The 23592-nt window shown below is 53.5% G+C and overlaps 9 protein-coding genes across 9 annotated transcripts; 3 read left to right on the forward strand and 6 right to left on the reverse strand.

Annotated features, from left to right (window-relative positions):
- Positions 1–184: 184 nt before the first annotated feature.
- On the reverse strand, positions 185–1308 carry J7T54_007687 (uncharacterized protein; the record flags this gene model as incomplete). The annotated part of the gene is made up of 2 exons (XM_051508357.1): positions 185–1189; positions 1246–1308. The coding sequence occupies 2 exons, from the start codon at positions 1306–1308 to the stop codon at positions 185–187; spliced, it is 1068 nt and encodes a 355-aa protein (XP_051360500.1).
- A 3242-nt stretch (positions 1309–4550) lies between these two features.
- Positions 4551–6014, forward strand: J7T54_007688 (uncharacterized protein; the record flags this gene model as incomplete). The annotated part of the gene is made up of 1 exon (XM_051508358.1): positions 4551–6014. One exon carries the CDS (start codon positions 4551–4553, stop codon positions 6012–6014), a length of 1464 nt encoding a protein of 487 aa, XP_051360501.1.
- A 1166-nt stretch (positions 6015–7180) lies between these two features.
- Positions 7181–8064, forward strand: J7T54_007689 (CDP-diacylglycerol---serine O-phosphatidyltransferase; the record flags this gene model as incomplete). The annotated part of the gene is made up of 4 exons (XM_051508359.1): positions 7181–7244; positions 7300–7395; positions 7451–7644; positions 7696–8064. 4 exons carry the CDS (start codon positions 7181–7183, stop codon positions 8062–8064), a joined length of 723 nt encoding a protein of 240 aa, XP_051360502.1.
- A 412-nt stretch (positions 8065–8476) lies between these two features.
- On the reverse strand, positions 8477–9316 carry J7T54_007690 (h aca ribonucleoprotein complex subunit 1; the record flags this gene model as incomplete). Its single annotated transcript, XM_051508360.1, has 3 exons — positions 8477–9018; positions 9118–9168; positions 9253–9316. 3 exons carry the CDS (start codon positions 9314–9316, stop codon positions 8477–8479), a joined length of 657 nt encoding a protein of 218 aa, XP_051360503.1.
- A 689-nt stretch (positions 9317–10005) lies between these two features.
- On the reverse strand, positions 10006–12708 carry J7T54_007691 (Phosphatidylinositol bisphosphate-binding protein-like protein; the record flags this gene model as incomplete). The annotated part of the gene is made up of 3 exons (XM_051508361.1): positions 10006–11230; positions 11278–12103; positions 12156–12708. The coding sequence occupies 3 exons, from the start codon at positions 12706–12708 to the stop codon at positions 10006–10008; spliced, it is 2604 nt and encodes an 867-aa protein (XP_051360504.1).
- A 1703-nt stretch (positions 12709–14411) lies between these two features.
- On the reverse strand, positions 14412–16000 carry J7T54_007692 (uncharacterized protein; the record flags this gene model as incomplete). The annotated part of the gene is made up of 3 exons (XM_051508362.1): positions 14412–15311; positions 15361–15890; positions 15943–16000. 3 exons carry the CDS (start codon positions 15998–16000, stop codon positions 14412–14414), a joined length of 1488 nt encoding a protein of 495 aa, XP_051360505.1.
- A 602-nt stretch (positions 16001–16602) lies between these two features.
- Positions 16603–18699, reverse strand: J7T54_007693 (Phospholipid:diacylglycerol acyltransferase-like protein; the record flags this gene model as incomplete). Its single annotated transcript, XM_051508363.1, has 1 exon — positions 16603–18699. One exon carries the CDS (start codon positions 18697–18699, stop codon positions 16603–16605), a length of 2097 nt encoding a protein of 698 aa, XP_051360506.1.
- A 1711-nt stretch (positions 18700–20410) lies between these two features.
- Positions 20411–21467, reverse strand: J7T54_007694 (DUF1917-domain-containing protein; the record flags this gene model as incomplete). The annotated part of the gene is made up of 4 exons (XM_051508364.1): positions 20411–20496; positions 20551–20803; positions 20863–21359; positions 21437–21467. The coding sequence occupies 4 exons, from the start codon at positions 21465–21467 to the stop codon at positions 20411–20413; spliced, it is 867 nt and encodes a 288-aa protein (XP_051360507.1).
- A 977-nt stretch (positions 21468–22444) lies between these two features.
- J7T54_007695 (Diphthamide biosynthesis protein-like protein) lies at positions 22445–23188 on the forward strand (the record flags this gene model as incomplete). The annotated part of the gene is made up of 1 exon (XM_051508365.1): positions 22445–23188. The coding sequence occupies one exon, from the start codon at positions 22445–22447 to the stop codon at positions 23186–23188; it is 744 nt and encodes a 247-aa protein (XP_051360508.1).
- Between the last annotated feature and the right edge of the window lie 404 nt (positions 23189–23592).

Here is a 23592-nt window from a genome sequence, read left to right on the forward strand (position 1 = left end):
TCGTAGTCCAAAATTACGAATTCTCCATCGCGCATGAGGAGAATGCTGGCGGGCCGACGCCAACAAGTCGCAGACTAATGTGAAGTTGACAGCGTGGTATCATGTACATAGAAAATGTTGCCGGGTGGGTGTCCCGCGTGGTCCACCGCGTAGTTTCCGTAGTGCTCCTTCCGTAGTGCTCCACTCAAGCACGAGGTTCCTCAAATGTGAGCCTCCGTCTTGCTTGGCTCAAGGGTGTTCTTGCGGCTACAGGACCGCCAGGCGTTTTCCACGTCTTCTGCGCGGGGCTGGGCGTGATGTTGACAAAATCAGCAAGGTCAAAGGCTTGGCTTGGTGTGTTTGGGAAGAGATTGCCACCCCCCGGCGTCATCATCATGGACGACGGCAGGTCGAGATTCTTGCCTCGCTGAGGGGGGGTAGATGGGGGCTCCATGAGCTTGCGGCCTTTTTTCACAGCGGGTGACGGTGAGTTGGCGAGGTAGATGAGCAGATCGGCTCCCTCCTCGCCGGTCTTGCCATTCGCTTTGCTGCTGTTCTCCTTGTTACGCCGAGATCGAGTGTTCATGGGCGGTGTGCGAGGCGCAGGCGGCGAGGAGCGTACGTTGAACGAATGCGCCGGGAGAAATTCGTCATCATCGTCCGAGGGAGCGGCAAAATTGGGCGACGTGAGCTCAGTAAGGTGTCGGTTGTGAAAAAAGGACACATCGGGACCAGTGGCAGTCGTAAAGTGTTGTTGCCGGCGAGGCTTGATAGGAGAAGACTGCGCCAGCTGGTGGGATTCCTTCCAGCCCATGACTTCGCTATTTGAAAATGATTTGTGTTTGGTCGGCGTCGCCCTGAACCTTTTGCTCGGGCTCGAGAACACATTGCCATTGGCAATATTGTCGAATGAGGCCAGGTACGTGCGTTTACGATGGCCTGAGGAGCCACCGCTGGACCCAACAGCATCCGAGAAGAGGGGCGCTTTCAAGGGCGAGCTCATGAGTGCATTATTGCGGCCAGGAAAGGGGTACGGCATGTCAGAAGCGTTCGAAGAAGACGAGTCTGAATGGTTGTCTGGTTCGAGAGCTCGCCGGCGGCGCATTTCTTCTTCGAGTTTCGGTTCGATAGTATCAAGGGTGAGATCTTCCCAGCCATGCTTGGCCTTGAATTGGGCCAGGGCGAGACGATTCTGGAGGTGACGGGCAATCTTGACATGTTAGAGAGTTTGTGGCATCGCAGTGGTTGTTTCCCTACCTTGCTCACTTCCGCTCGCTTAAGAACACAGTCCGCCACTTCCTCCGGTTGTTTCTTCCAGGGCGAGGACATGGCTATGGGACCGAGTGAAGAAATCATTCGCTGGAGAAAGGATATTGACTGAAGGTAATGGTTTGCGGTGGTTTTCGTGGCCTTTTCCAACTCAAGAGGCTCGTGCAAGATATGTGGTGTAATGCTGGACGCAGGTAATCTTGATAGGAGAAGTAAGGTGGTGGCCGAGGGCTGGTTGCTGCGATACAAGATCACAGCTTGTTGGTATGGACATGAAGAAGGATTGGTGGCTGGACAAAGGGCCTGATTTCAGCACGCTACAGCCTGCAACGAGCGGCGGTAGACCTGTGCAGGGGCCCCGTGTCAATGATTCAGCCAATCACACACAGTCTTAGGCTGGCGCCGAGCGGACACCACCAAGCAGGGGCATAGAGTGCGTGCAGCAGCGTGAATTTGTGATCCCGTCATCGTTTGCCCATGATCTTGATGGATAAAGAGATGTCGTTGTTCAGGCTGTTAGATGGAATTTCCTCAGCTCAGGGTTTGTGCTCTGTAGAAAGGCAAGGTTGCACAGTACCTTCGAATTCTGGCTCCCTGTCGGACTGGACTGGTCTGGCCTCCCTACTTACCCTGGGTCTTTTATTGCAACATTCCGTGCACAGGAATATGAAGTGGTCGAGCCCCTCAAAGCTACAATAGGAAGGGAACTTGATCATGGCATTGGAGGAACATCACTGCACGCGCAAGCCACGAGGCTCCAGCGACCTGCTGCTGGAGCAGCCAATGGCTGACCACCTCTCACCAGGTTGTGCATGCTTATGCGAACATTTGCCGAATTCCTGATGCTCATGTGTTCGGTGTCTGGTTCGAGGCAGATTGGACGCTTGCGGTCATAAAGTAGCTTGGAAGCTTACAGGCCCCGCTGTGGCCGAAATTTCGGCTCATAAGATGCGCTTCCCAGGCGGCCAGGCGGCTCCTCCAGCAACCAAACTCGTCAAAAGGCCCGATCGAGATCTGGCAGGATAGGTTGTTCTCCCTGACCACTGCGCTCTGTACTTTCAGCTTTACGGTTGAGAAGTCCGGGATTAAAAGCGCAGAGTCCCAGAACAGGAGAACCTCAAATCAACTGGAATTCGCACATAGACCACGCATAGAATGCCGTGCCTGTCCCGAAATGCGTGTCTTAGACCGTCGAATTTAATTTAAGGGTTTCTCGTAATCCGTACGAGAACGAATCCCCAAGCGTCGGGCAATTACAGTGCTCATGACATGATACCTTGATGGGCATAAATGAGCTTGTAGCCAACGTTGAGATGCCGTTGCGCTGCGCCAAGAAGTGTGGTGCTGCATTTCCTGTGAAGGAGTTTCCCTGCCGGCAGCCGCCTGCCTGCTGTCCTGGCAGCTTTTGTTGCGACAAAATCGTCTTCTCGGACAAGGCCAAGATAAAGGTGTCACACGTATCCGTACGCTAAGAAGAAATATTGCATCTACTACTGCTTGGGATACGCAGATTGGCTTTAGACTACTGCTTGTATTACATCCGCATCGCCCTTCCAAGCGTTGGGAAAACATGGATCCGAGATCAGTGGCTATAGTATGGTTGCATCCGGCAGTGCAGTTAACATCGTATTTGTTAGATCAAGAGAGGGGATGTTGATCTTCGTGCAAGTGCGTCCGGGATCTGCCTTGCCTGCAACAGCATTCTCATGTTTTCCCATATTAATGATAGTTCGCTGTCTTGTTTATCTGCCTACTTTTTATCTTTGAATCATCCACTCCATCTTCTCCATCTGCTGCTCCTCACTTGGTCCCTGGACTTGTCTTACGCTGCGCGTGGGTGAGTTGCTCCAGTCTCGATGCGGAAACTGGTGACGTCATAATTAGACCTTTCCAACCAGGACTAACACCTAATTAATTCCCCGTCAGGAAAGAGAGAAACCGCAATCAGCATCTTCAACACGACGCAGTACTGCGAAGGGTGCTGTCGCTCCTCTCTTTGCCTTTTGAGCCTTCCTGCTCCTGACTTGAGTTTCACAACCCAACAGTCCATGTCTGATCGACACTTGATCAATTGATTCGGCGACCGTCCGTGGCTTCCATCAAGCTGCGATCCACATCAAGATCGACTTCTTGGAAAATCCACCCCCATCCTGGCAGCTCCAGAACGTCCCACGCGGCCAAGGCCAACCGTTCCAAGTTGTCAAGTCCCCAATCTCTCTCGCACCTTAGAACCTCCCTATTCTTGAAGATATCGACCTCCTCAATCAGCATTTGCCGAACCTTTGTGTATCAATTGTCGAACTCAATATCGTATCCCAGTCCTTCTGATCTGCTTCCGATTCGAGACGTGTCAGCGCGCTCACCCCGTGCTTTTCGCAGCGATTGTCGACGAACTGTCTGTACAAATCTCGAACCCGATCCTGTTCCTACTTTTAAGTTAGCGATCTTTTGGCTCGCCGTCGGTCGTTTGCCCTTTCAACACTCTATCACGGCGCAACATCACACCACCATTGTAACCATTAGAGCTTGCACAGCCGTCACCACTGCATCAATGCTCATTCAGTAACTCTCGGATCCTTTTTCGGCTACGACAATGGCACCGACATTCCTTAAGAGCCTCCGACGGCGCTCCAGGGCGAGCTTCCGGACCGAACGTTCAACGACAGACGACTCTAGCGAAGGCGGCGCGAACAGTCAGGGCACAGGTGGCGCGTCTAGTGGTGCTGTCACTCCAGCCTCGATCAACCACCACTCCGACCCTGCTCTTGACTTACAGATTAAGGACACGCCGAACGCATCGCAAAGCACTTTGTCTCAAAAGCCCGCCATCCCAAATACCAATCGATACAGTGTGTCGAGCATGTCAGGCTTGGGCACGCCGTCAATACACGGGCGCCCGAACCTGCCTGTCTCGCAGTACGCTCCGAGAATAGACAACGCGCAGGACGGGATATTTGTACGAGCGATTGCTGGCATGGCACGATGAGAACTTTCTCTAACATATCTAGGTATATCAAAAGGTTATACTCCTGCATGGGACAATCGGCGACGCCAACCAGCACTCGCTTGACGGCAACCTCACAGTCACGAAGCTTGATGACGATTTTCCTCCCATCAGTTGGCCAGTTTGCAGCTCGCACTGGAAAGCTCTTGTCTATCTTCGCCCGGGTCCAAACAAGATCAGACTCGAGTTCAGCAGCCCGAAAGTGGTAAACTCGTCTACGTCGAACCCAATCCACGTCTCCTATCTCACTCTGCATATGATACCCTCATTGGATGCGCCTCCTTTGCACCTGGCCATCATGTTAGGGAAAGACTCACCAGGCACGTTTGACACGCATCCGGCGCGCATTGAGAAGGAAGGGAACGGGCTAGAGACGGCAGTCAACAAATTTCGCATGGCCGCCTACTTGTGGCAATCATTCACAGCCGAACAAATGCTGCGACACAAATTTGGGCGCCGGACATTCCGTTTTGAGGAAGAATGGACCTCAGGGACTGCCAATCACCGCGACCGCGAGAAAGGGAGGCAAAGATCAGAAGCAAAGATCAACATAATTCGCTCCGACAAAACTGTCGCCGAGCTTCGCGATCTCAACATGGCGCAGCAGCATAAGTCTGCCAACGACAAAGACGGCTTGTTTGAAGTTGCAATGGAAGCGGTCAGGCAACACTTCAACCCGCGACCCGGACAGCATCTCTATGTGACCGTACTGCTCATGGATGCGCATTGGGATGCTTCACAAAAAATATTGGCTGGGCATGCGGCACTGGGAGGTGGATCTGGCGAGATGCACCTCTCCATCTTTGGATCGCATTGCCTGTATAGTTACCCATCGAGTCTCGAAGAGGTGGTACCTGCCTTTACAGACTGCACGCCAACGGACACGAACTACCTCGCCAACGACAACAATGAAGCTGGCAGCTCCTGGGAAGCAGCAAACATAGGAATCGGCGCTCACCTGCATGAAGTGGGCCACCTGTTCGGCTGTCCTCATCAGGAGAGTGGCATTATGCTGAGAGACTACGTCGTTTTCAATCGCAGCTTTATAGCTCGCGAGGCCTACTCCACACGATCGAAGTGCAAGGGCGGACTTTGCCTCGTGTCAGACGAGTGTGAGTGGCATCGTTTGGACGCGTTGCGCTTCAGGGCACATGCAGCCTTCAGAACACCCAACGATCCTCCTCAACATGCCGACGCAAGTATACAGGCCTACCCTTCCGAAAACGGCAATATCTTGGTGGTTGCACCTTCAGGTGTAGCCTTCATCGAGATTTTTGCTGAAGGTGATGATGTGTGTCACACTTGGCTCGAGTGGCCAGACACCAACGGTGCGGGTCGGCAGGTCTCAATCGCTGAGGCTGACCTGCGCGCGAAGATCCCGCAGGCCAAGAGAAAGGGCAAAATCAGGTTATCGATCAAGTCTCATGCTGGCGGTTCCGCGGAAGTCGATGATGTTAAACAGTTTATTTCTAAGGAATCTTGCGTGAAGCTGGAAGGAGGTGGTCATGCGTTCCGTGGCATGAGGCTAGGTCATTCATCTATGGATGGGTCCCAGTCACATGAAGTCGTATTCGACAGTGCCATCAACTCCAAGAGAACCTTATCCCGGGTTACTGTGTACCACGGCATGGCTGTGGATGGCCTCCAGTTCACATATGACGATGGGTCGTCACAATTGTTCGGCAAGAAAGGAGGCAAACCCGAGGGAGACACTGTTGAGCTTGGTAAGCACATGGCGGGACACGTGGTGAGCAAGTACTGACATCCAATTTTAGATGTTCGACGTGGCGAGACAATTACTGGCTTCCATGTCAGGGCTGGGTTCTGGATAGATGGATTGCAGGTTTTGACCAGTCAAGGGCGAAGGTCCAATTTCTTCGGTAACCCGCATGGGGGAGATGGGTAAGCAGACCTTTGACATGTTTTCCATGTGCCTGCTAATCAGTCTATTCAGTTATACGCTCATGCCTCCACGAGGATTCGGTATATGCGGTGTTTCAGGGTCTTGCGGGTCATGGCTCGATGGCTTTTCCATCTTGATCAAGCGATGAATTGGATTATCAACATTCACGCCTCGGGACTCTCCACATGTCTCGCCAAAGCGCAGGGTTTGTGACGCGGAGTGACCGAGACATTGTCCAAGTGTCCCCGTCGCTGACCTATCGACCCAATCCACGAAACGGACGCAATTGTAGCCTCTCTACAATCACTGGCTCGGGAGAACAGGGCTTCTTGGGGAGCATTGACTTTGGCGTTGAAACCTCTGACTTAGTGTAGAGGATATCACTCCTCTGAGATCTGACACAGCATGGGTGGGCAAGGCAGCATAGGCATAGAATACTCATACACGTTAATACAATGCAGCACATATCATTCAATATAGCCTTGCTATGAATGAGCCTTACAAATCGACAGTACGGTCCAAGCATGTGAAGCAATGCCAGCTACTGCGCCTGGCGCTAATATGGTTAATGGTGGCCACGTCCTTAGCATGCCCTCTCTCCGGCACTGTCAATACCACACAAAACACTAAGTTACCTTGATATTTAGTCCTAAGCGGCGGATCATGAGCTATCATACTGCTGTTTGCTGAAGTCGCAGGCTTTTGATAATCACCCATCTCTCAAGAAACTTGAGAACAAAGCTGCTTATAGAGAAAGTGACATCGCTTCACCACGCTCAACAGTGTCACGTGTTTGAGGTAGGAGCTAAATCAAGCTTTAGCGCAGCCACGCAATGACTTCATTGTGTTCTCCCCACTACCAGCGACAAACGTGACGCTCTGGGCAATAAGTAGCGGACAGCCTCCGTTGACTCCAAATATCTTCTAAAAAATTGGCTATTCTTACATTGTTCAAGAATCATCATCTCAACCCGCACACGTCAGAAACTACAACCAAGAAACAGCCGACCGTACACGAGCGAAACATGTCAAAACGGGTTTCTACCAACTCCAATGGAGTCGCTGCGAAAGACGCAAGCTCAGAAGGCGGTAAGAGATCTATCTCGGAGCAGGTCCTAAAGTGTTTTTCTCTAATCAAACCTAGGTATGGATAAGCAGAAGATGTTGCTGTCCGCCGACGTGGGCCACTTCTCTCTGGTACGCGCCATGCACCTTGCCGACCTCATCACCCTCATGAACGGTAAGAGATTTCCCTCCACTGCAGTGTAAGCAGGCTGACTGACGTCCCGCGATAGGCTTCTGCGGAACAATGTCAATATTCTCGTCACTGCGGTATACCTTGGGTGACGCGGACGAGTTGGGCCAAGTTTGGCTGGCCCTGGCCTTCTTGCCATTCGGGTTCTTCTTCGACGCCTTTGACGGCAAGGTGGCTCGCTGGAGGAAGAAGAGCAGCTTGATGGGCCAGGAGCTTGACTCCCTGGCCGACCTGGTAAGTTCTCGGTTCTGATATCGCGCGACCTTCAGTGGCTGACCGGGGCAGATTTCTTTTGGCGTGGCCCCCGCCATGGTGGCCTTCACGATCGGCATGCGCTCTTTCAACGACACCGTCCTACTGACCTTCTTCGTACTCTGCGGCCTCACTCGTCTTGCGCGCTTCAACGTCACTGTCTCGACTCTCCCCAAGGACGCGACCGGCAAGAGCAAATTCTTTGAGGGCACCCCCATCCCGACATCACTGGGCGTGGACGCCGTGATGGCATACTGGGTGTACCAGCGCTGGATTCACCAGGACCTGCCTTTGGGTGTGTGGGCTGAGGGTACCGCTTTCGAGGTTCACCCAATTGTGCTGGTGTTCGTCGCACACGGGTGCCTCATGGTGAGCAGGACCATTCGTATTCCCAAGCCTTAGGTCGTACCATGGATGCACATGCAGACGAGGAACAATATGACGTATCTTCACTTACACTGGATGAGAGCAGGATGGATGTAAGTGTGTTGGCACAGAAACGAAGAAGCGCATGGCTGGTTACGTATACGCATTGAAGCAGCAGTAGCGACCGAACATGATTATCGGCATGTGATATAGATCGACGATTGGAACAGAAACATGATACCCATGCGAAGCTTTCACCAGAGAAACGGTGCCTGCGGAGCGCGAGAACGCAAGGCCCATCTTACGAAGACGTGACATGTTGATCGCAGTGGTGGTAGTAAGTCCTTGATTCAGTAGACCGAAAGCAAAATGTCCCCATTAACGCCGGTTATCCCATACACCCTGAACGAGATTTCTTGCACATATGTGTACTTTGAACATCCACCCCTTAGTAGCCACCACGGCCCCTTGAGAAGCCACCGCCGCCGCGGCCACCACCTCCACGAGAGAACCCACCGCCGCCGCGGCCACCACCACTACCACCACGCGAGAAGCCACCGCCACGGCCACCGCCTCCGCGACCACCAAATCCACTGCCTCCACGGCCGCCTCCGCGACCGCCACCTCCCCGTCCACCGAAGCCACCCCTAGGTCCTCCGCGGCCAGCGCCACGAGGTCCTCCCCTTCCACCAGCGCGCTTGGGCTTGGGCGCACCAGGCGGGGGCTTGGGCTTGGGCAGGAACTTGTCGAGCGGCAGCAGTTTCTCGCTTCCAATGTAGAACTTGTCGCCCTCCTTGAAAGATGTCGCCTGGATGCCCTCGGAGGGTTTGATGGTGAAGTAGACCTGGTTGATCGGGCCGAGGACCTCGTCGACCTTGCCGACGGCGGTCTTATTCTCGAGGAAGATCTGGGCGTTGAAGTGGGGGACCTTGGGGTTGATCGACTCGCAGACCATTTCGCCTTCGCAGGCGTGCATGAACTTGCCCATCTCTGTGTGTCCAAAAGTCAGCCACCCACTCTTCTTCTTCTTGCCTGCTTCCGTTCACCGTGACCAATGTCGGCCAACCAAGAGGGCAAGGGATGTCCTACCAAGGATCTGTGCGGGCGGTCCAAAGTCTCTCTGCTGGAATCCTCCACGACCTGTTCGGAGCGTCAGCGGCTGCACCTATGACATGCCTCTCACAATGGACTGCGAGCGAGGCTCTTGGGGGTCCCAAAACGTACCACCACCACGGCCGCCAAAGCTGCCACCGCGGCCTCCGCCACGACCGCCTCCACGGAAAGACATCGTTGATCGCTGTTGCTCGCTGCGTTCGGGACGTATGCAATTGGGTGTATCTCGCGATCCGGATTTTCCGTATTTCGTTTGTGTGGTCGGACAATACGGGTGGTTCAAATGTTTAGATCCCGGTATGGCTTCCGCATTGGAACTTTTTTTTGTGCCTGGTGGAAAATTTCGGCGTAGCGAGCTCTGGGAGCCGGGTGTGGCTCGTGATTGGTAGCGCACTGCGGAACATAGTCGTGCCGGATTTACGTACCACCACGCTTCATGGCGGAAGCAATGATGAGTGCGAATAATAAACCTGTGGAAGAAAAGGGTATAACGCAATTGACATGGAGGAAACAATTCCTAACTGTGGTGAATTCTTCTAGTCTGTCATCAATTCTACATAGTTGCGCTGCCGATGTACCTCTTTGCACGGAGACTGGACTTCAGAACATGAAAATGCGGTCTGATGCTTCACCAGGTCACGAAGAGAGGCGTGATTCAAAAGACAGATAATCAATTCGAAGCTGCAATAATAGAGATACTACACAAAGAATATACTGTTATCCTGAAGACTCGAGACCAAGCGTCTAGGGGACCGCGCTTTGTACAAACCATCCATTTCCCATCCACCATTGGAGCAATACAGTGAAATCCATAGAGAAGCAAACGATAAAGAGGCAAGGAAAGACGTAATGAAGGGAAATCATCTATGCCATGCTGTTCCGGGGGTAGCCGCCGGGCACGTGTAGATTGGAAATCGTGTTCACACTCTCGTTCCTCGAGGTCTGGTTGGTCGGTCGCCTGGGGAGGTCGTCGTCTCCGACCTGAGTGCCATCCGCGGTCACGTCGGACCCAGAGGCTTCTGGTGCAGGCACTTGGTCTGCCTTGTTCGGGATGGCACCGGTCGCAGTCGGGGCATATGCGCTACCGTTGGCTTGTTGACCTTGGGTCTCTGCAAGAGGAGGCTCGCTTCCGGAGTTCATGCCTTGTGGTTCCTCGACATGAGCCGGCTGAGCTGTTCGCTCTGGAAGTGAAGTAATGACAGGTGCAACAAACGTCGAATCTTGGTGATATGCCTGAGGCTGCTGTTGACCCATGAAACCTGCCTGCTGCGCATGCTGCTGCATTGGCTGCTGGTAGTATTGTTCCTGCGCTTGTTGCTGATGCTCGGGGTATCTTGCTGGCTCGCTTGTGTATGGGTTGACACCATCATATTGCGCCTCGTGACTGGCAATGACGGCGCTGGAAGGCTCGTCAACAGGAGCTTGATCAAACCCCCCATAGTTGCGCTGGTCGTGTTCATTCTCGTACTGGCCATACGCGGCGGCTCCCATGGCTGATCCTGGAAGGGCGGTGGCGGCACCGATTGCCTGAGCATCCGAATGCTGGCGCTGTTGTTCCCGAGCACTGGAGCTTAAACTAGATGTCGATCGTGGGGCTTGTAAGCCACGCTGTGCATTGACTTGGATATCAGATGGAAACCGCCCACCTGGTTGAGATCGCCGAGACGCCGAGTCGCCCCTGGGACCCGGGTTAACGTCGATTTGCGCTCCTGCCGAGAATGGCTCCTCGTCATCGTCGTCGTTGAGCCCGTCGCTGCTAGCCGATCGGGCCGATCGGCGCGAGGATTGACTCAAGCTGCGAGAGTGGTGTCGCACGAACTGGTTGCGCTCCTCAGGGGTCTTCTCTGTGAGAGCCTTGATATCTTCATACCAGGCCATCATCGTGTCGTGGCTCTCGGCACGGAACACCCATGTGTGTCCGCGGTGCAAAGTACCTGTCTGGCGCCCTTTGAGCACGAACTTGTTGGATGACCCCTCGCCTGTAGAGTGCGAGCCCACCTTCTGCTCGGGCAAGTACAGCGACATGACGGGCGCCTGGCCCTTGTCCGCCGACTTGAACTCGTGAAGGTGGGTGGTGGATAGAACGTACCTAACCTGGTTAGCAAGTTGTCTACGAGTTTTGTTGCATGGACTTACCATCCTGCGGTGTAGCTCTTGAGGTATTTGCTCTTGCGCTCGAGCAACCCGGCACGGATCTCCTGCGCAGCCACATGTTCCTGACCCGGATAGTGAATCTGCTCAGCAGAACGGAGTGGGATCGTGGGATCCACAAACTGCTCATCGTGGGTGACGAAGTGAATCCATTCCTGGTCCTTGGGCATTGAGATAGGGCCATCGCGGAGCTCCTCGATGACACCGTACGCATTGTCTGCTTCGCGCTTGAGGATACCAGCGTAGGCGTTGTAAGCCTTCTGAATCTCGCCCACGACGATTGATTCGAGCTCACGACCGGAGTTCTCGAGATTGAGGTACGCTTGATGAAGATAGTTCTCCTCGTCCAATTGACGCTCTACCTGCCGATCAACGGCTAAACGCAGGAGGAATGGGTCCTGCTTGCCGGTCGTGCTGGCGTCATCGGCCTCATTCTTTCCGAGCACGTCTTGCAGGTGGCGGACAGCCTTGCGAGTGCTGTCCATCTCCTTCTCGACTGTGTTCTTGAAATCCCCTGACAGATTCTTGATCTCCTTGATCTTCTGCTGGAGATCGCTCCGCAGGCCAGTCAAGGCCAGAATGACATCTTCCTCAATGTCCCTGGCCTTATTGGCCTCCGAGATGGCGTTCTTGTTGTACACCCGAAGGAATTGAAGCGCATCATCAATACCAGCCGACTTGAGGAAGCCTGGCGGACTCTGGATATTGTTTGACGTATTGGCAAGCTTGATCAAGGCCTTGCCACGATGCTCATAGTGGTGCTGAATCTCCCGGAAATACGCGATCAGATCCTTGAGGACCTTTCTCCAAGCTGCATATTGTCAGAAAGTGCGGTCGCAGAACAGAGAGAAGAATACACTTACACTGGAATCGGTTAATGAGGATCTCAGTGGGGTTACCAGAGGTAGGCACAGGGCAGAAAAAGGCGCTGTGGGACTCGTCGCGGTCCGAGGAGGACTGGAGGACAAGGCTCTTTACGCTGCCAGCTCTCGCGCTGCGACGACTGCCTCCACGTCCCAGGCTGCCGCTGCGGCGCATCGAGCTCTTCTTCTTAAGGGTATTGCCTCTGCTGGGCAACTTCCCCGTCGAAAGCTGTTCCTCGTCGCCGGCATTGTAGCTGTGGACCGAAGCTGAGCGCTCCATCGTGCTCCCTCCCGTGCGCGGCGCGGCGCCGTTGCGCCCTCCGTCAATAATGGAGCTTCCTCGCTGGCTGGCGTCCCACTCCTCGGTGAAACGACCACCACCGGCTGGGTAATTTTCGTTGTATTGCTGCTGGCTGCTGTCGAATGCAGGATTGTAGTTGACTACGTCGTTGTTTGACTGAGGGGCATAGTCCGCATCATGAACGCCGTTGTACGAGTTCGCTGGGTGGCCGTCGACACCTGGGTGGGCTGCTGATGACGAAGGATATTCCATACTGGGCGAGACACAATTGACCGGCGATAGCAAGGATCGTCGTCTGCTCGTCCGCAACTACGACGAGGGGGTTGCTGGGGTGGCAGCGCGCGAAACGAAAAGCCACGGAAGAGGGTAAGAAAAAAAGAGGATCTGCAAGCAAATGGCAATGGGTGTAAGCATTCAACTGTTCGGCAGCAGGGGTGAGTGAAGGAGGGGGAATCGGACTGCTTTTGGCGATCCCGCTGGGCAGAAGATGTGGGCAATTGTCGATGAGGTGTTGACGCAATCGTGTTCGGTAGCGGTCGATAGTGGAGGATTGGCACTAGAGCTAGTGCGCCGCCGCCGCCCCGTTTGACGACGACGAGTCGACGACCAGCTACCTACCAACAAGTAGCCTTTGCACCGAGCAGACGCCGCAGAAGCGTCGCACTTGGCTGGAACTGCTCTTGCGCAGGCAGACAAGTTTCTCCAAATGGTTCAATGATTTATTCGCCGTGCCGTGCAAGCAGCCGTTGTACAGAACGACAAGCTTCGTGAGGCAGTCGAATGCGCCAGACCCACGAAATAGAGAGAAGACCCTGAAGATCAGATCAGTAGATACGGCAGTGTTACTATACTCGGAAGCAGGGAGGGCTATTAAGGCAGAGGAGAAATAGATACGGATCCCATGCCGAGCCATGTCGGCGCTCTTGGCTGGCGAAAGAGTGACCTACGTGGAATGCCACCGTTCCCGGCGATCAGGTCTCATGTCGCTCGTCGCTACCCAACTCTGACGTACTCGCGATGGGAATTGCCCCATTGGCATGATGCCTTGACAAGACGATACTAAGGCAAGCTTGGCGTCGACATGGACCGGCAGAAATTGGTGACCGATTGACATGGTCCCCAAGACGCCTGTGAACAGCCTACAGGTAGGTCGTCCACTGCTTCAGTGCTGTGCAGCGTCCAGTCCATTCCCTGGGGAACGAACGATGACGTATCCACTGATCTCAATCTCACGGCAGCCACGCGGCCCCACCTGCCCCGCGTCCAGTCCGCGTCCGTCGCAGGACCGTTGTTCTCGATGAAGCCGCAGAGCACCCACTGCACTATTCTCAGGCTAGGCCGAGGAAATCTGAGCATCCGCCTACCCAGTACAGCAGCCATTTGGTTCCTTGCATAGAGCAGGAACATCGCGAAATTACACCAGAGCAATGTAGCAAACATCTATTCCAGCCCTGGCAAGCTCTGCATAACCCCCGCCCGCCTCGCAAGCTCGTGCTCTCCATTCGCGGGCATAGACTTTCGCCCTTGAAGCTACGACTTGTATGTACGCAGTAGAGGCCTCTACCTCCGGCGTTAAGACGTCAACGCCATTTTTTCGTTCAATTCTAGCTCATTGCTGACGAAAACCTGAGCTTTCGGTCATAAGCTGGCGAACGACATGTAGTCTACTGACGGTACATACCGCCGGCAGGGGGAATGGAGATGATGGATTTCGATTATCCGAATTACAAGTTGATTTCTATCGGGATTCCTCGATGGCAAATCCATCGGAAGACTCTTAACGCTAGGCGCCTATGCAAAATTGTAGCCTGCCAGCTGACCGTCTTATGGCCTGTACATATTCCCAGCACCTCCTAGGTGCGCAAACGACATTCAAATCAGAGCTCAGCTCATATACACCGGCCACAATGTCAAAAAGCAGTATCCCCTCCAAGTAAAGTCCTGGACACACAAAGTTAGGCATCAGTCGGTGGATCTGTCCTGACCTTGCTCTCCAGACCATTCTCTGGAATCGTGTCGACAGGAGAATGCTGTGCCGACTTCAACCTCCCAAATCTTCGAGGAGGTGGTGCCTTTGGAGGTATTTTTTTTGCCGTCTGTGCAAACGGGATGCCGTGGCGGTGCTTTGGCACATCAGGCACGGGCTTTTTTGCACTGACAACAGCTCCATCTGAAAGACATTGGCCATCACCCTTCCCATTCTCGCCGTCATTGCGACTAGGAGTCTGCACACCAGGTTTCTCCCTCACGCCAGCAACATCGTGAACACTTATACTACTGGCGGTCTGCGATCTTGAGAGGCTGATCCCTAGAATCTTGCGAGCGACTTCAGCCTCGCCCGTGCCTTGTTCACTGTCGAGCCACTTGACTTTGGCCACGCGATCCACGAGCCGCAGTGTTGTCTCATCCGCTGGGGCAAAGTGGGCGTTCTGTGATCCGCGTAGTAGACTCAAAACTCTCAGGATCTCTTCTCTTTTGTAGTGAGGCGGCTGACTGAGTTGCGTGTGAGCGAGTAGTGGATACAGGACACGCAGGTATGTGTGCCGCAGGGAGATCTTCTCGTCCGGCAAGTCCATCAAGTTGCGGATGATGACATCAAGAAGCACCCGCAGATCGTTCGTGTAGAAGTACTCGTACGTAGATTTGTTGGTGAAAAGGAGGTAAAGCAGCTTCAAGATGAGGAGCTGCAGCGATGTCTCTGTCTCGCGGTTCAGCAAGAGGATGATGTTCTCCCCAAACGTGCGATACGAGGGACCATGTAAGCTCAAACATTTGACGATGCGGTTTGTCAAAGGAGGCTCATCCGGGTCGTCAGACTCGGTCGACGCCAACATGTACTGCTCATTCAGAACAAGCTGCGACAAAATCAGCCAAGTAACTCCGTGGGAACTCGAGTGGGCTCACCAGCACACGGATCGTCGGGTAGTGGTACGGGTCGTGGACATCGTCCGACAGATTTTCGATGATGCTGAAGAGGTAATGGATGAAGTCGTCGTCGACCAGCTGAATGTCGTCCCGTCGTAGCCTTACCATTCGCGACATCTCGTACATTAGCTGCAGCAGAAAGCGGTGCAACCGGGGGTCGCCGTCCCTCTGTCCATTGATGAGCTCCAAAAGCCGTGGGAAACAGGCCTCCTCAATCATGCGCGGGAACAAACTCTCTTCGTGATTGCCGTCGAGCAGTAGCAGGCATGCTATCGCCGATAACGGACTCGCTTCATCCTCCTGCAAGAGGCTGTGGATGAGTTGTGTACGGATGTAGACCTTGTTGTCCTGGAACAGTGCGCTCTCCACTAGCATATGGCTCGAGCTGATGACATCGCCCTGCGAGTTCGTGCCGTCGAGGAGTCGGGTCGTGGCGTCGAGCCAGGAGCGGAGCGCATCATCGATCGATTCGTGGGATTCGCAGACAGAGGCGATGCATTGTGCCAGGTCTGCGCAGCGTGTGAGTCGTACGAGAATGACAGAGTTGCGGGGGCTTTTTACCTGACCAGCACTGCTCCTCATCTTCCAGAGACAACGTTGCCCTTTCGGCGTCCGCCATACTTCACACAGGACAAATGGCGCGACGATCGCAGCATCTGGTCAAACTGAGATGCACTGGCCAACAAGGATTCGATAGAACAATGTCGAAAGGCGGATCGGTTTGAGTCTACAACAGCTGTTTGGCGTAAGATGATGTGAAAATCAATATCGGCATGAATTATTGGAATGCGAAACTACAGGCAGGCGAGAGAGCCTCCAGCCTTGGTGGGTTGGAAGTCGGAGGTCGTGGTGTTCTTGATTATTGGTGGGGTAATTAACAGTGACGGACGTGACTCAGGTAAGGCAAGGTAATGAATTAACTACCACCAGCCTTAGACAGTCGAAATACCGACCGATCCTTAATCATAAATTAATTACAGAAGTGCGTCGACGGACATCTATTTCCCGATCATATATACAATGTCTACCAGGTTCTATTTGCAACCTCAAGGCCGACAGACCACCGCCCTCAAGCAGCGCTATTATCATAAAATATTACAGGCCCAAGCGTCATGGATTTCCTGCTCCATTTCTCAGCAAAAAACAGTTGCGAGTACGGAACAAGCCGATTTCAGTCATGACCACCAAGAAGAAAAACAAGAGCACGCTGGGAACGTCTTCCTAAGACGCATTGTCTGCTGCTTCAGGCACGCTCTCTTCGTCGTAGATCTTGACTTTGGCCGCGTATTCACGAATGTTGCTGACAACGTGGCTACTGATGGTGTCGCCCTTGCCGGCCGCAACGCGAAGAATCAGTTCGTTGAGATTCTGCCGGCCCAGAATATCGACGTGATCAGCCGTCCTTGGTCCGCCTCGGGGGTTGAAGCGCTCCGGTTCATGGGGCATCTCCACGACGGTGACCTTCACCCCCGCGGGATTGTAGCGCTCCATATTCCAGCCCTTATTGCACATGTACCCTGTGCTCAATAGGTTGACAGTGCCATCACCTTCGCCCATGATGACGCCGTGATCAACATTGCCTTCGGTAAGGCCAATGTCGATTGTTATATTCAGTTTCGTCTGGGTAGGTTGGTCTGGCGACTTGTAAAAATAGGCTCGCTCTGTCGGCTTCCCAACACCATAAAAGCAGTAGATCTTGAGGCTTGGAGCCAACGGCAATCGGGTCTCCAGAGGATTGACCCACTTTGTCTGGTCCAATTCGTTGGCCTCAACTTCGGCTCTCGAGTGCGCGACGCCATGCGAATAACTGCCTTTGATTTGATTCTGATACCAGTCACCGGTAGTATCGAATAGATATTCCAAAGACTCTTGCACTGTCAGATTGTGGGCTGGTGTTGTCCAGTTATTACCGGTTCGAAAGTTAAGAAAGGAGCCATATGAGACCTTCTGGTTTGGTTGATCGTCGGGCGCCCAGTCGGCGTCTCCCCAGACCGCGTTACCTCCCATCGGAAGCATTGACGATATGCCTGGCATGGCGCGAAACAGTTCGGCCCTTTCCTCTTTGCTAAGGAATTGCTCCAGTCCATAAACGGCAAAGGCATTGAGCTGTGCAGTGTCGCGCATCTCTCCGGACAGAATGGCAGTGAGATCCTTGACGGCCCCAAGCATGCATCCGCTGATGTTGATCCAGGAACTGATGTGCTCTTCGACCCAGCTCGGCCCACCTCTGCCCCCGGACTCTGACTGAACCCAGTGAAAAAAGTAGAAAACGACTTGGCTTCCCATACTGTGAGAAGCCAGGACAACTTTCTTCCCATCAAAGACGACCGCCGACTCGATGTAAGACTTGAGTTTACTGAAGTAGCGGTCACGAACTTCGAGGTTTTTATAGGCGAGTCTCCAATCGTAGGCAGCGGTGTACGAGTTTGTCGGGTCATAGCCAATGGTGGCCATGTTCTCGAAAATCTTATTCCATATCCAGTAGCCCGTAATGAAGAAGTCTGTCGCGTCAAAGCCCTGGGCAGCGCGCAGCTTCACCATGGGCGGGTCGAGACCGGTGCGCTTGTCCAGCATAATGTGCCTTTTCCAGATCTCCTTATCCATCACCAATGCTCTCATCATCGTCCAACTTCCCCAAAGTCGCTTCCGAAAGTATGCTCTTGAAATGTTGGCTGTGCCCCAGGACTCGAGACCCGTAGAAATAACACCAGGCACCATGATCATAGGGTGGTGGGCCTCGAGCCCTTCTGCCTGCGCCTGCATTCCAACAGAGAAGGAATCGTATGTCTCTGCCACGGCGCGCTCCCCTTGAACAAAGTCTCTCAGATCCTTGACCAACCCCGGCGGAACAATATCCAGTATACTGTCCACGCTGATCTCACCGAACTCTGGAAAATCTATCAAGTCGTTGCTCGATGCAAAGAACCCCGCGCCTACGATTCCACATAAGCTACCGAGAAGGAATATAAATGTGTTGCGGCGTTTGCTCTTCTTTGGCTTTTGTTCGACGACGTGCACGTGTGTGGTAGGTTGGTCGATTGGGCTGTCCTCGCGATGAGGCACTTCGGCTCCACGTTCATCTGGAAGCAACCGACGCCTCAACGTCGACGCCATGATTGTGGGTGAACGTTCTCGCTGCGACGGCGGCGGACGAAGCTCAGCGCTTGCGCGAAGTGTTGTCGACCCCTTGCAGGACGGGAGAAAATTGACTTCGGTCGGGGCGTACCACGAGCTGATCCAGTAGTGCAGAGTTGCGACTTGAGCATGGGCGCCTATTGCTGGAGATGATGCGAAAATGGCAAGATGGCGTGCGCTCATCGGCTAGCAGCGTAAATCGACAATCCGAGGGACAGGCACATGCAAATCTCTGTGGATATGGAAGGCGCGAGGAAAGTTGCGAGGATCTACCCGTATCAGCTGCACGCAGCCCTGAACGGGCCAGGGTGGGAGGGAGTCCGCGCCGCAAACCGTACCTAAGCCAGAGTCTGACGTCAATGCAGCTGCCCCACCAGCCGGTCGCGGATGTCCAGACTCCAGATGTACGAAGTAGTAGGTTATTAGTCTTGCGATCTACTTGTACTAGTCATTGATAGCTTATATAGTGTTCTTTTCCAAGGTCGCGCGTGATTTTGTTGAGTGAACACTTTGTCAGTAGTAGTCGTCGCGCGCAACACAGTGGCTGTCCTGACTCCTGCCAGATGGATGATTTCAGGCACAAACATCATATGATAGCAACGGATATCGCGCGTCGAAATCCCGTCCATGGCTTCCAGTCTCCACTCTTATAGACCGTACGCAGTTAGCGCAGTAAGCTGGCTCTGCCCAAGCCTCAAGCGCCAAGTCCGGGCTGTCTTCAACCCCGGCCGGTCCCTCACGACATCTTCGCCGTAATTAGCCCGCCTTCCGACTTCTTGCGCCTAGACCTCGAGGCGCCATCGCTACTCGTATACTCCGTACCCTGCGCCTCCAATCCTCTGAAAAGGCAACGACAAGTCCCAACACCCACGCGGCGTGACATATCATCCTCTGGCAGCCTTATTGGCCCTCCCCCATGACTCATCCGGAGGTCAGCTCATAGCGCGCATACGCATCACGTCGAGCGTCGAGCGTCGAGCGTCGAGCGTCGATTGCTCCATGAAATCAAAACACTGAGCTCCCCCTCGCCTCCGGATTTTATAGCTCTCACTCAATTTAGCGACCAAAATGGCCACATTCATGGGGACATTGGTCGAGCCAGAGAGAGTGAAGGAGTTGCGAGGAAGCCTGGAATACATACAGTATCAGCACAGCCTGGAGGCTAAATACCTCCCCGCCATCAGGGCGCTCATCTCGAAGGACCTCAGTGAACCATATAGCATATATGTTTACCGGTACTTCCTCTGTCAATGGGCACATCTCTGCTTCTTGGTTTGCACCCAACTCACTACAGTCAGCCACCATTCAACTGACACGACTTTTCCAGGCTCTCGACCCGGTGGACCACTCCCTGATCGGCGTTATCATTTGCAAGTTGGAAATACATGCTGTGCATTCAACGCCGACGCGAAGAGGCTACATTGCTATGCTTGCTGTTGCATCGCCATATCGAGGGCATGGAGTGGCCACTGCATTGGTGAAACGCGCCATCCAAGCCATGGCGGACAGAAAAGCAGACGAAATCGTCCTCGAGACAGAAGAGACAAACACACCAGCCATGCGTCTTTACGAGCGTCTAGGGTTTCTGCGGTCCAAGAAGTTGCATCGGTATTACCTCAACGGCAGTAGTGCCTATCGACTAGTGCTACTCTTGAGATCGGTGGACCCGGACAATTGTCCGGACCCTAATGACGGGGAGATTCTGTGATCACTTTGTGGCACACCATAATCGGGAGGTTTCGAGGGCTGCAGGTGCTTATGCTGTGGCTCGTGGTTGATATCTGACATGATTTAAGAAGCGATTTTGTGCCTGTTTTTGGAATAGACGGGTTCTACATAGAAGCGAGCAATGTTGAATTCTGGGCCATGTCCCGCTAAAAGATAACTATCGGTCCTAAGAGAAACTATCCAGCGAGCTGTAGATGGACGCGCGAATGCCCCATGGGTTTCCTGACGAGATACCAATGTAAGTGTAGGCATCTGTACAGGTCAGGTCAATGATCGTCTCCCAATTTCGGCACTGCCTTTGCTCACCGGGCTTGTAGTAAATTGGACGTCCCCGAGCCTCGACGAGCTTCAGCTCGCGAAGCTTCTGGAGCACACGTCGCACGTCTGCCTTGTTGCTGAAGTCTGCCGTGTACACGCATAGGAGGCGGTCTTTACGGGGATCCTCTGTCTCGCTTCTCGGTGCCACTTTGGCGGCTATTCCGAGCTCATTGTCCGCGGTCGACTTTGCCACAATCTCCCAGACTTCATTGACTTCTCGAGGCGAACAGAAAAGCATCCACTTTGGCATATCAGCACCACGTCGCGAAAGGCCTCAACAAGACGAGATGGCTCACGAACCTTGCCCGCGCGAACTTTCTGCATTGCTGCGAGGTTAAGTATGTCTGAAGTTGCCCGAGACTTCTCTTTTGCAAATGCTTTTTCTTTTGCTGCCTTCGTCTTCTTCGCTTCCTCCGTCTTCTCGATGAACGACCTCAACAGGTGCAAACGTTCCTCAGCACCTATCAGCAGCATCTGCACGTTACTCCCATCCTCTTCAGGGGCTTCGGCATCATCTTTGCGCCGCGTGTTGCTGCTGTCAACCTTGGCCGCCCGTGGTATGAAGGGGTTGCAGATGAATATCCACGGCGTTTTGTGGTTCTGAGGCGTTGTTTCCGGGGGCAGACGTTGCAGAAAAGACTCAACCGTCTCGGTCAGCTGCCAAGCGTAGTCTATACCGGCATACGGGTTGTGGAGCTGCGTCAAATTCTTTGTGAGAGTTGCGCGGGGAAGAGGGCGACCTGGATGAGACGCTCTAGCTTGGAAGTAGTTCTCAACATCGAAGCTGTCGATGCGTTCTTGAAGTTGAGATGCATGATCCCCGTCTCCTGGGCGCGTCAATTCGAGTCTGAATCGCAGTTCACTGGTTACATACCATAAAAGTCCGAGTCTACATCAGAGTCCATCCGGATAGTAGGAGGTCAAAGTGCTTCGAGGAGACTCGGGACTGATGGGGCTCCAATTTGGCGGTCTTCTGGATGCTTGGAGTTATCGATACTGGCACGTCCGCCAGAATCTCGTCGGCGCGCGCTTGGACTTTGGTTGAAGGCTAGCGATGGCATAAATTATTCACACGTAGAAGTTAGGAAAACGCCCGTGGCTTAGTACATACCTCAAGGTACCTTAACATGGGGGATCTGGGCGGTTATTAGTAGTCGTGGGTGACCCTAGAGCATGCGAATACCACCCACTTCGCTGCATTGTTTTCGTCTGAATGATCAAGGATCAATGATTTTAGTTTTCTCAATTCTTCAAAGTAGCCCAACAGTCGCCTCTTGATCTCTTTCATTCAGCGGTGACTAGTGATTACATTGCCCGGTTTAACACGGCTTGCGACTAATTCTATTGAGAATGGCCAAATCCATCTCATCCAAGTTTTCACTCAATCTGCATTTACCACCCAGTTGCATACAATTCTCTCCTACTCACCCGACATACCTGGTGACTGGGACCTACAATTTGCAGCGAGATGAGAACAACACTGCAAGTAGTGCACCTACCGCAGACGAGGCCACGGAGCCTCAAACGACGGGAACCAAGGCGCAAAGCCGGAACGGCAGTCTGGTCGTACATGAGATGAAGGACAATGTGCTGTGGGTTGCGATCCCGCGCCCCATGCCAATCAAGACTAATCATGAATAGACGACATGTGCAAACATCATCGACACCTTCAGCCCTGCTCGACCTGCGATTTAGCCATATCCCGGGGCAAAAGGACATCATGGCGGTAATCTCAAGTACCGGAACGCTGGCAATATTCCGATTCGATCCTGTAGCTGATCCAAATGCGCCGTTGCAACATCTTGCTACATCTCGATGCGATGATTTGGACGAAGCTGTGCTCTTCCTTCAATGCCAATGGCATCCCGCCCTTCCGAATACAATGGGTGTGACGACTTCGGCGGGCTCAGCAAGGCTGCTACAGCTGGACGAGCAATGGCGGATATGTGATTGGACCGATCTCGATATTGCGAACACCTTGGAAGCGTGGTGTATTGCATTTGCTCCTTCAGGCAGGGAACTCGCGTCTTCCGGTCATACCACTGTCTACTGCGGTGGCGACGATTCAATACTGCGGTATACTACTTCAGCCTACGGCTTGTACCCGCGGGCCACCGAGGACGTGGAGGTGGCAGCTCAGCCATCCATACTCAAAAACCAGCATAACGCCGGAGTGACCGCGATATTTCCATTAGATGCTTTCGATGCAGAGGGCAGCCGCCTCGTGATCACCGGAAGCTACGACGATAACATTAGGCTGTTCGCCGTGCGCGATCCCGACCCGGCGGCCTTTACGAAACGAGCAGAGTTACTGGCTGAAGAGAATCTGGAGGGCGGCGTCTGGAGACTGGATCTTGTACACGCGAACGCTTCCGCAGAGTGTCCGATTTTTTGTGTCCTGGCATCGTGCATGTACGCAGGGGCCCGCCTGGTACAATTCGCAAGAGACAAGCAAGGCATCTGGCAATGTGACATTGCAGCAAAATTCGAGGAACACCAGAGCATGAATTACGGGTGCGCATTTGTGCTGGGAAGTGAGGGTGAGAAGTCCTTGCAGTGCGTATCAACCAGCTTCTACGATAAGATGATATGTCTTTGGGATGTAGAGCTCAAGCTTGAATGTTGATAGAACACTGATTGGTGGTTGTCCTAAGTTCATCCACGCCTGCATGATGTCTACCTTAAGGTACCTACCAGGTACCTGGCGTGCTCTCAGCCTTGCAGCCTGTGTGGCTGATGTGCACTGGAAATGTGGCTGTAGCTGGCGGCCTGCCTCCACATCTGCAGGCGGCGCCTGCTGGCTGGCCACTATGCATTCGATGTCGAAGCAGCATGCAAAGTGCGCTCATCATCCGTGAATTTGCTCAAGCAGCTCTAATACGTGCAGCACGGTTGACATTCTCTTTGTTTGCTTTCGTTCCTCCAGTCTTTGTTCGGTTTGCCTATCCACTACGCATTTTCGACCTTACATCTGTACTGGCCAGCTTTTGCTCACTGCCGCCCCAACAGACCGGTACCTGTTCGTCCCCA

Source organism: Emericellopsis cladophorae (genome assembly GCF_022114955.1).
Source record: "Emericellopsis cladophorae strain MUM 19.33 chromosome Unknown NODE_43_length_196915_cov_126_952037, whole genome shotgun sequence".
Taxonomy (NCBI): domain Eukaryota; kingdom Fungi; phylum Ascomycota; class Sordariomycetes; order Hypocreales; family Bionectriaceae; genus Emericellopsis; species Emericellopsis cladophorae.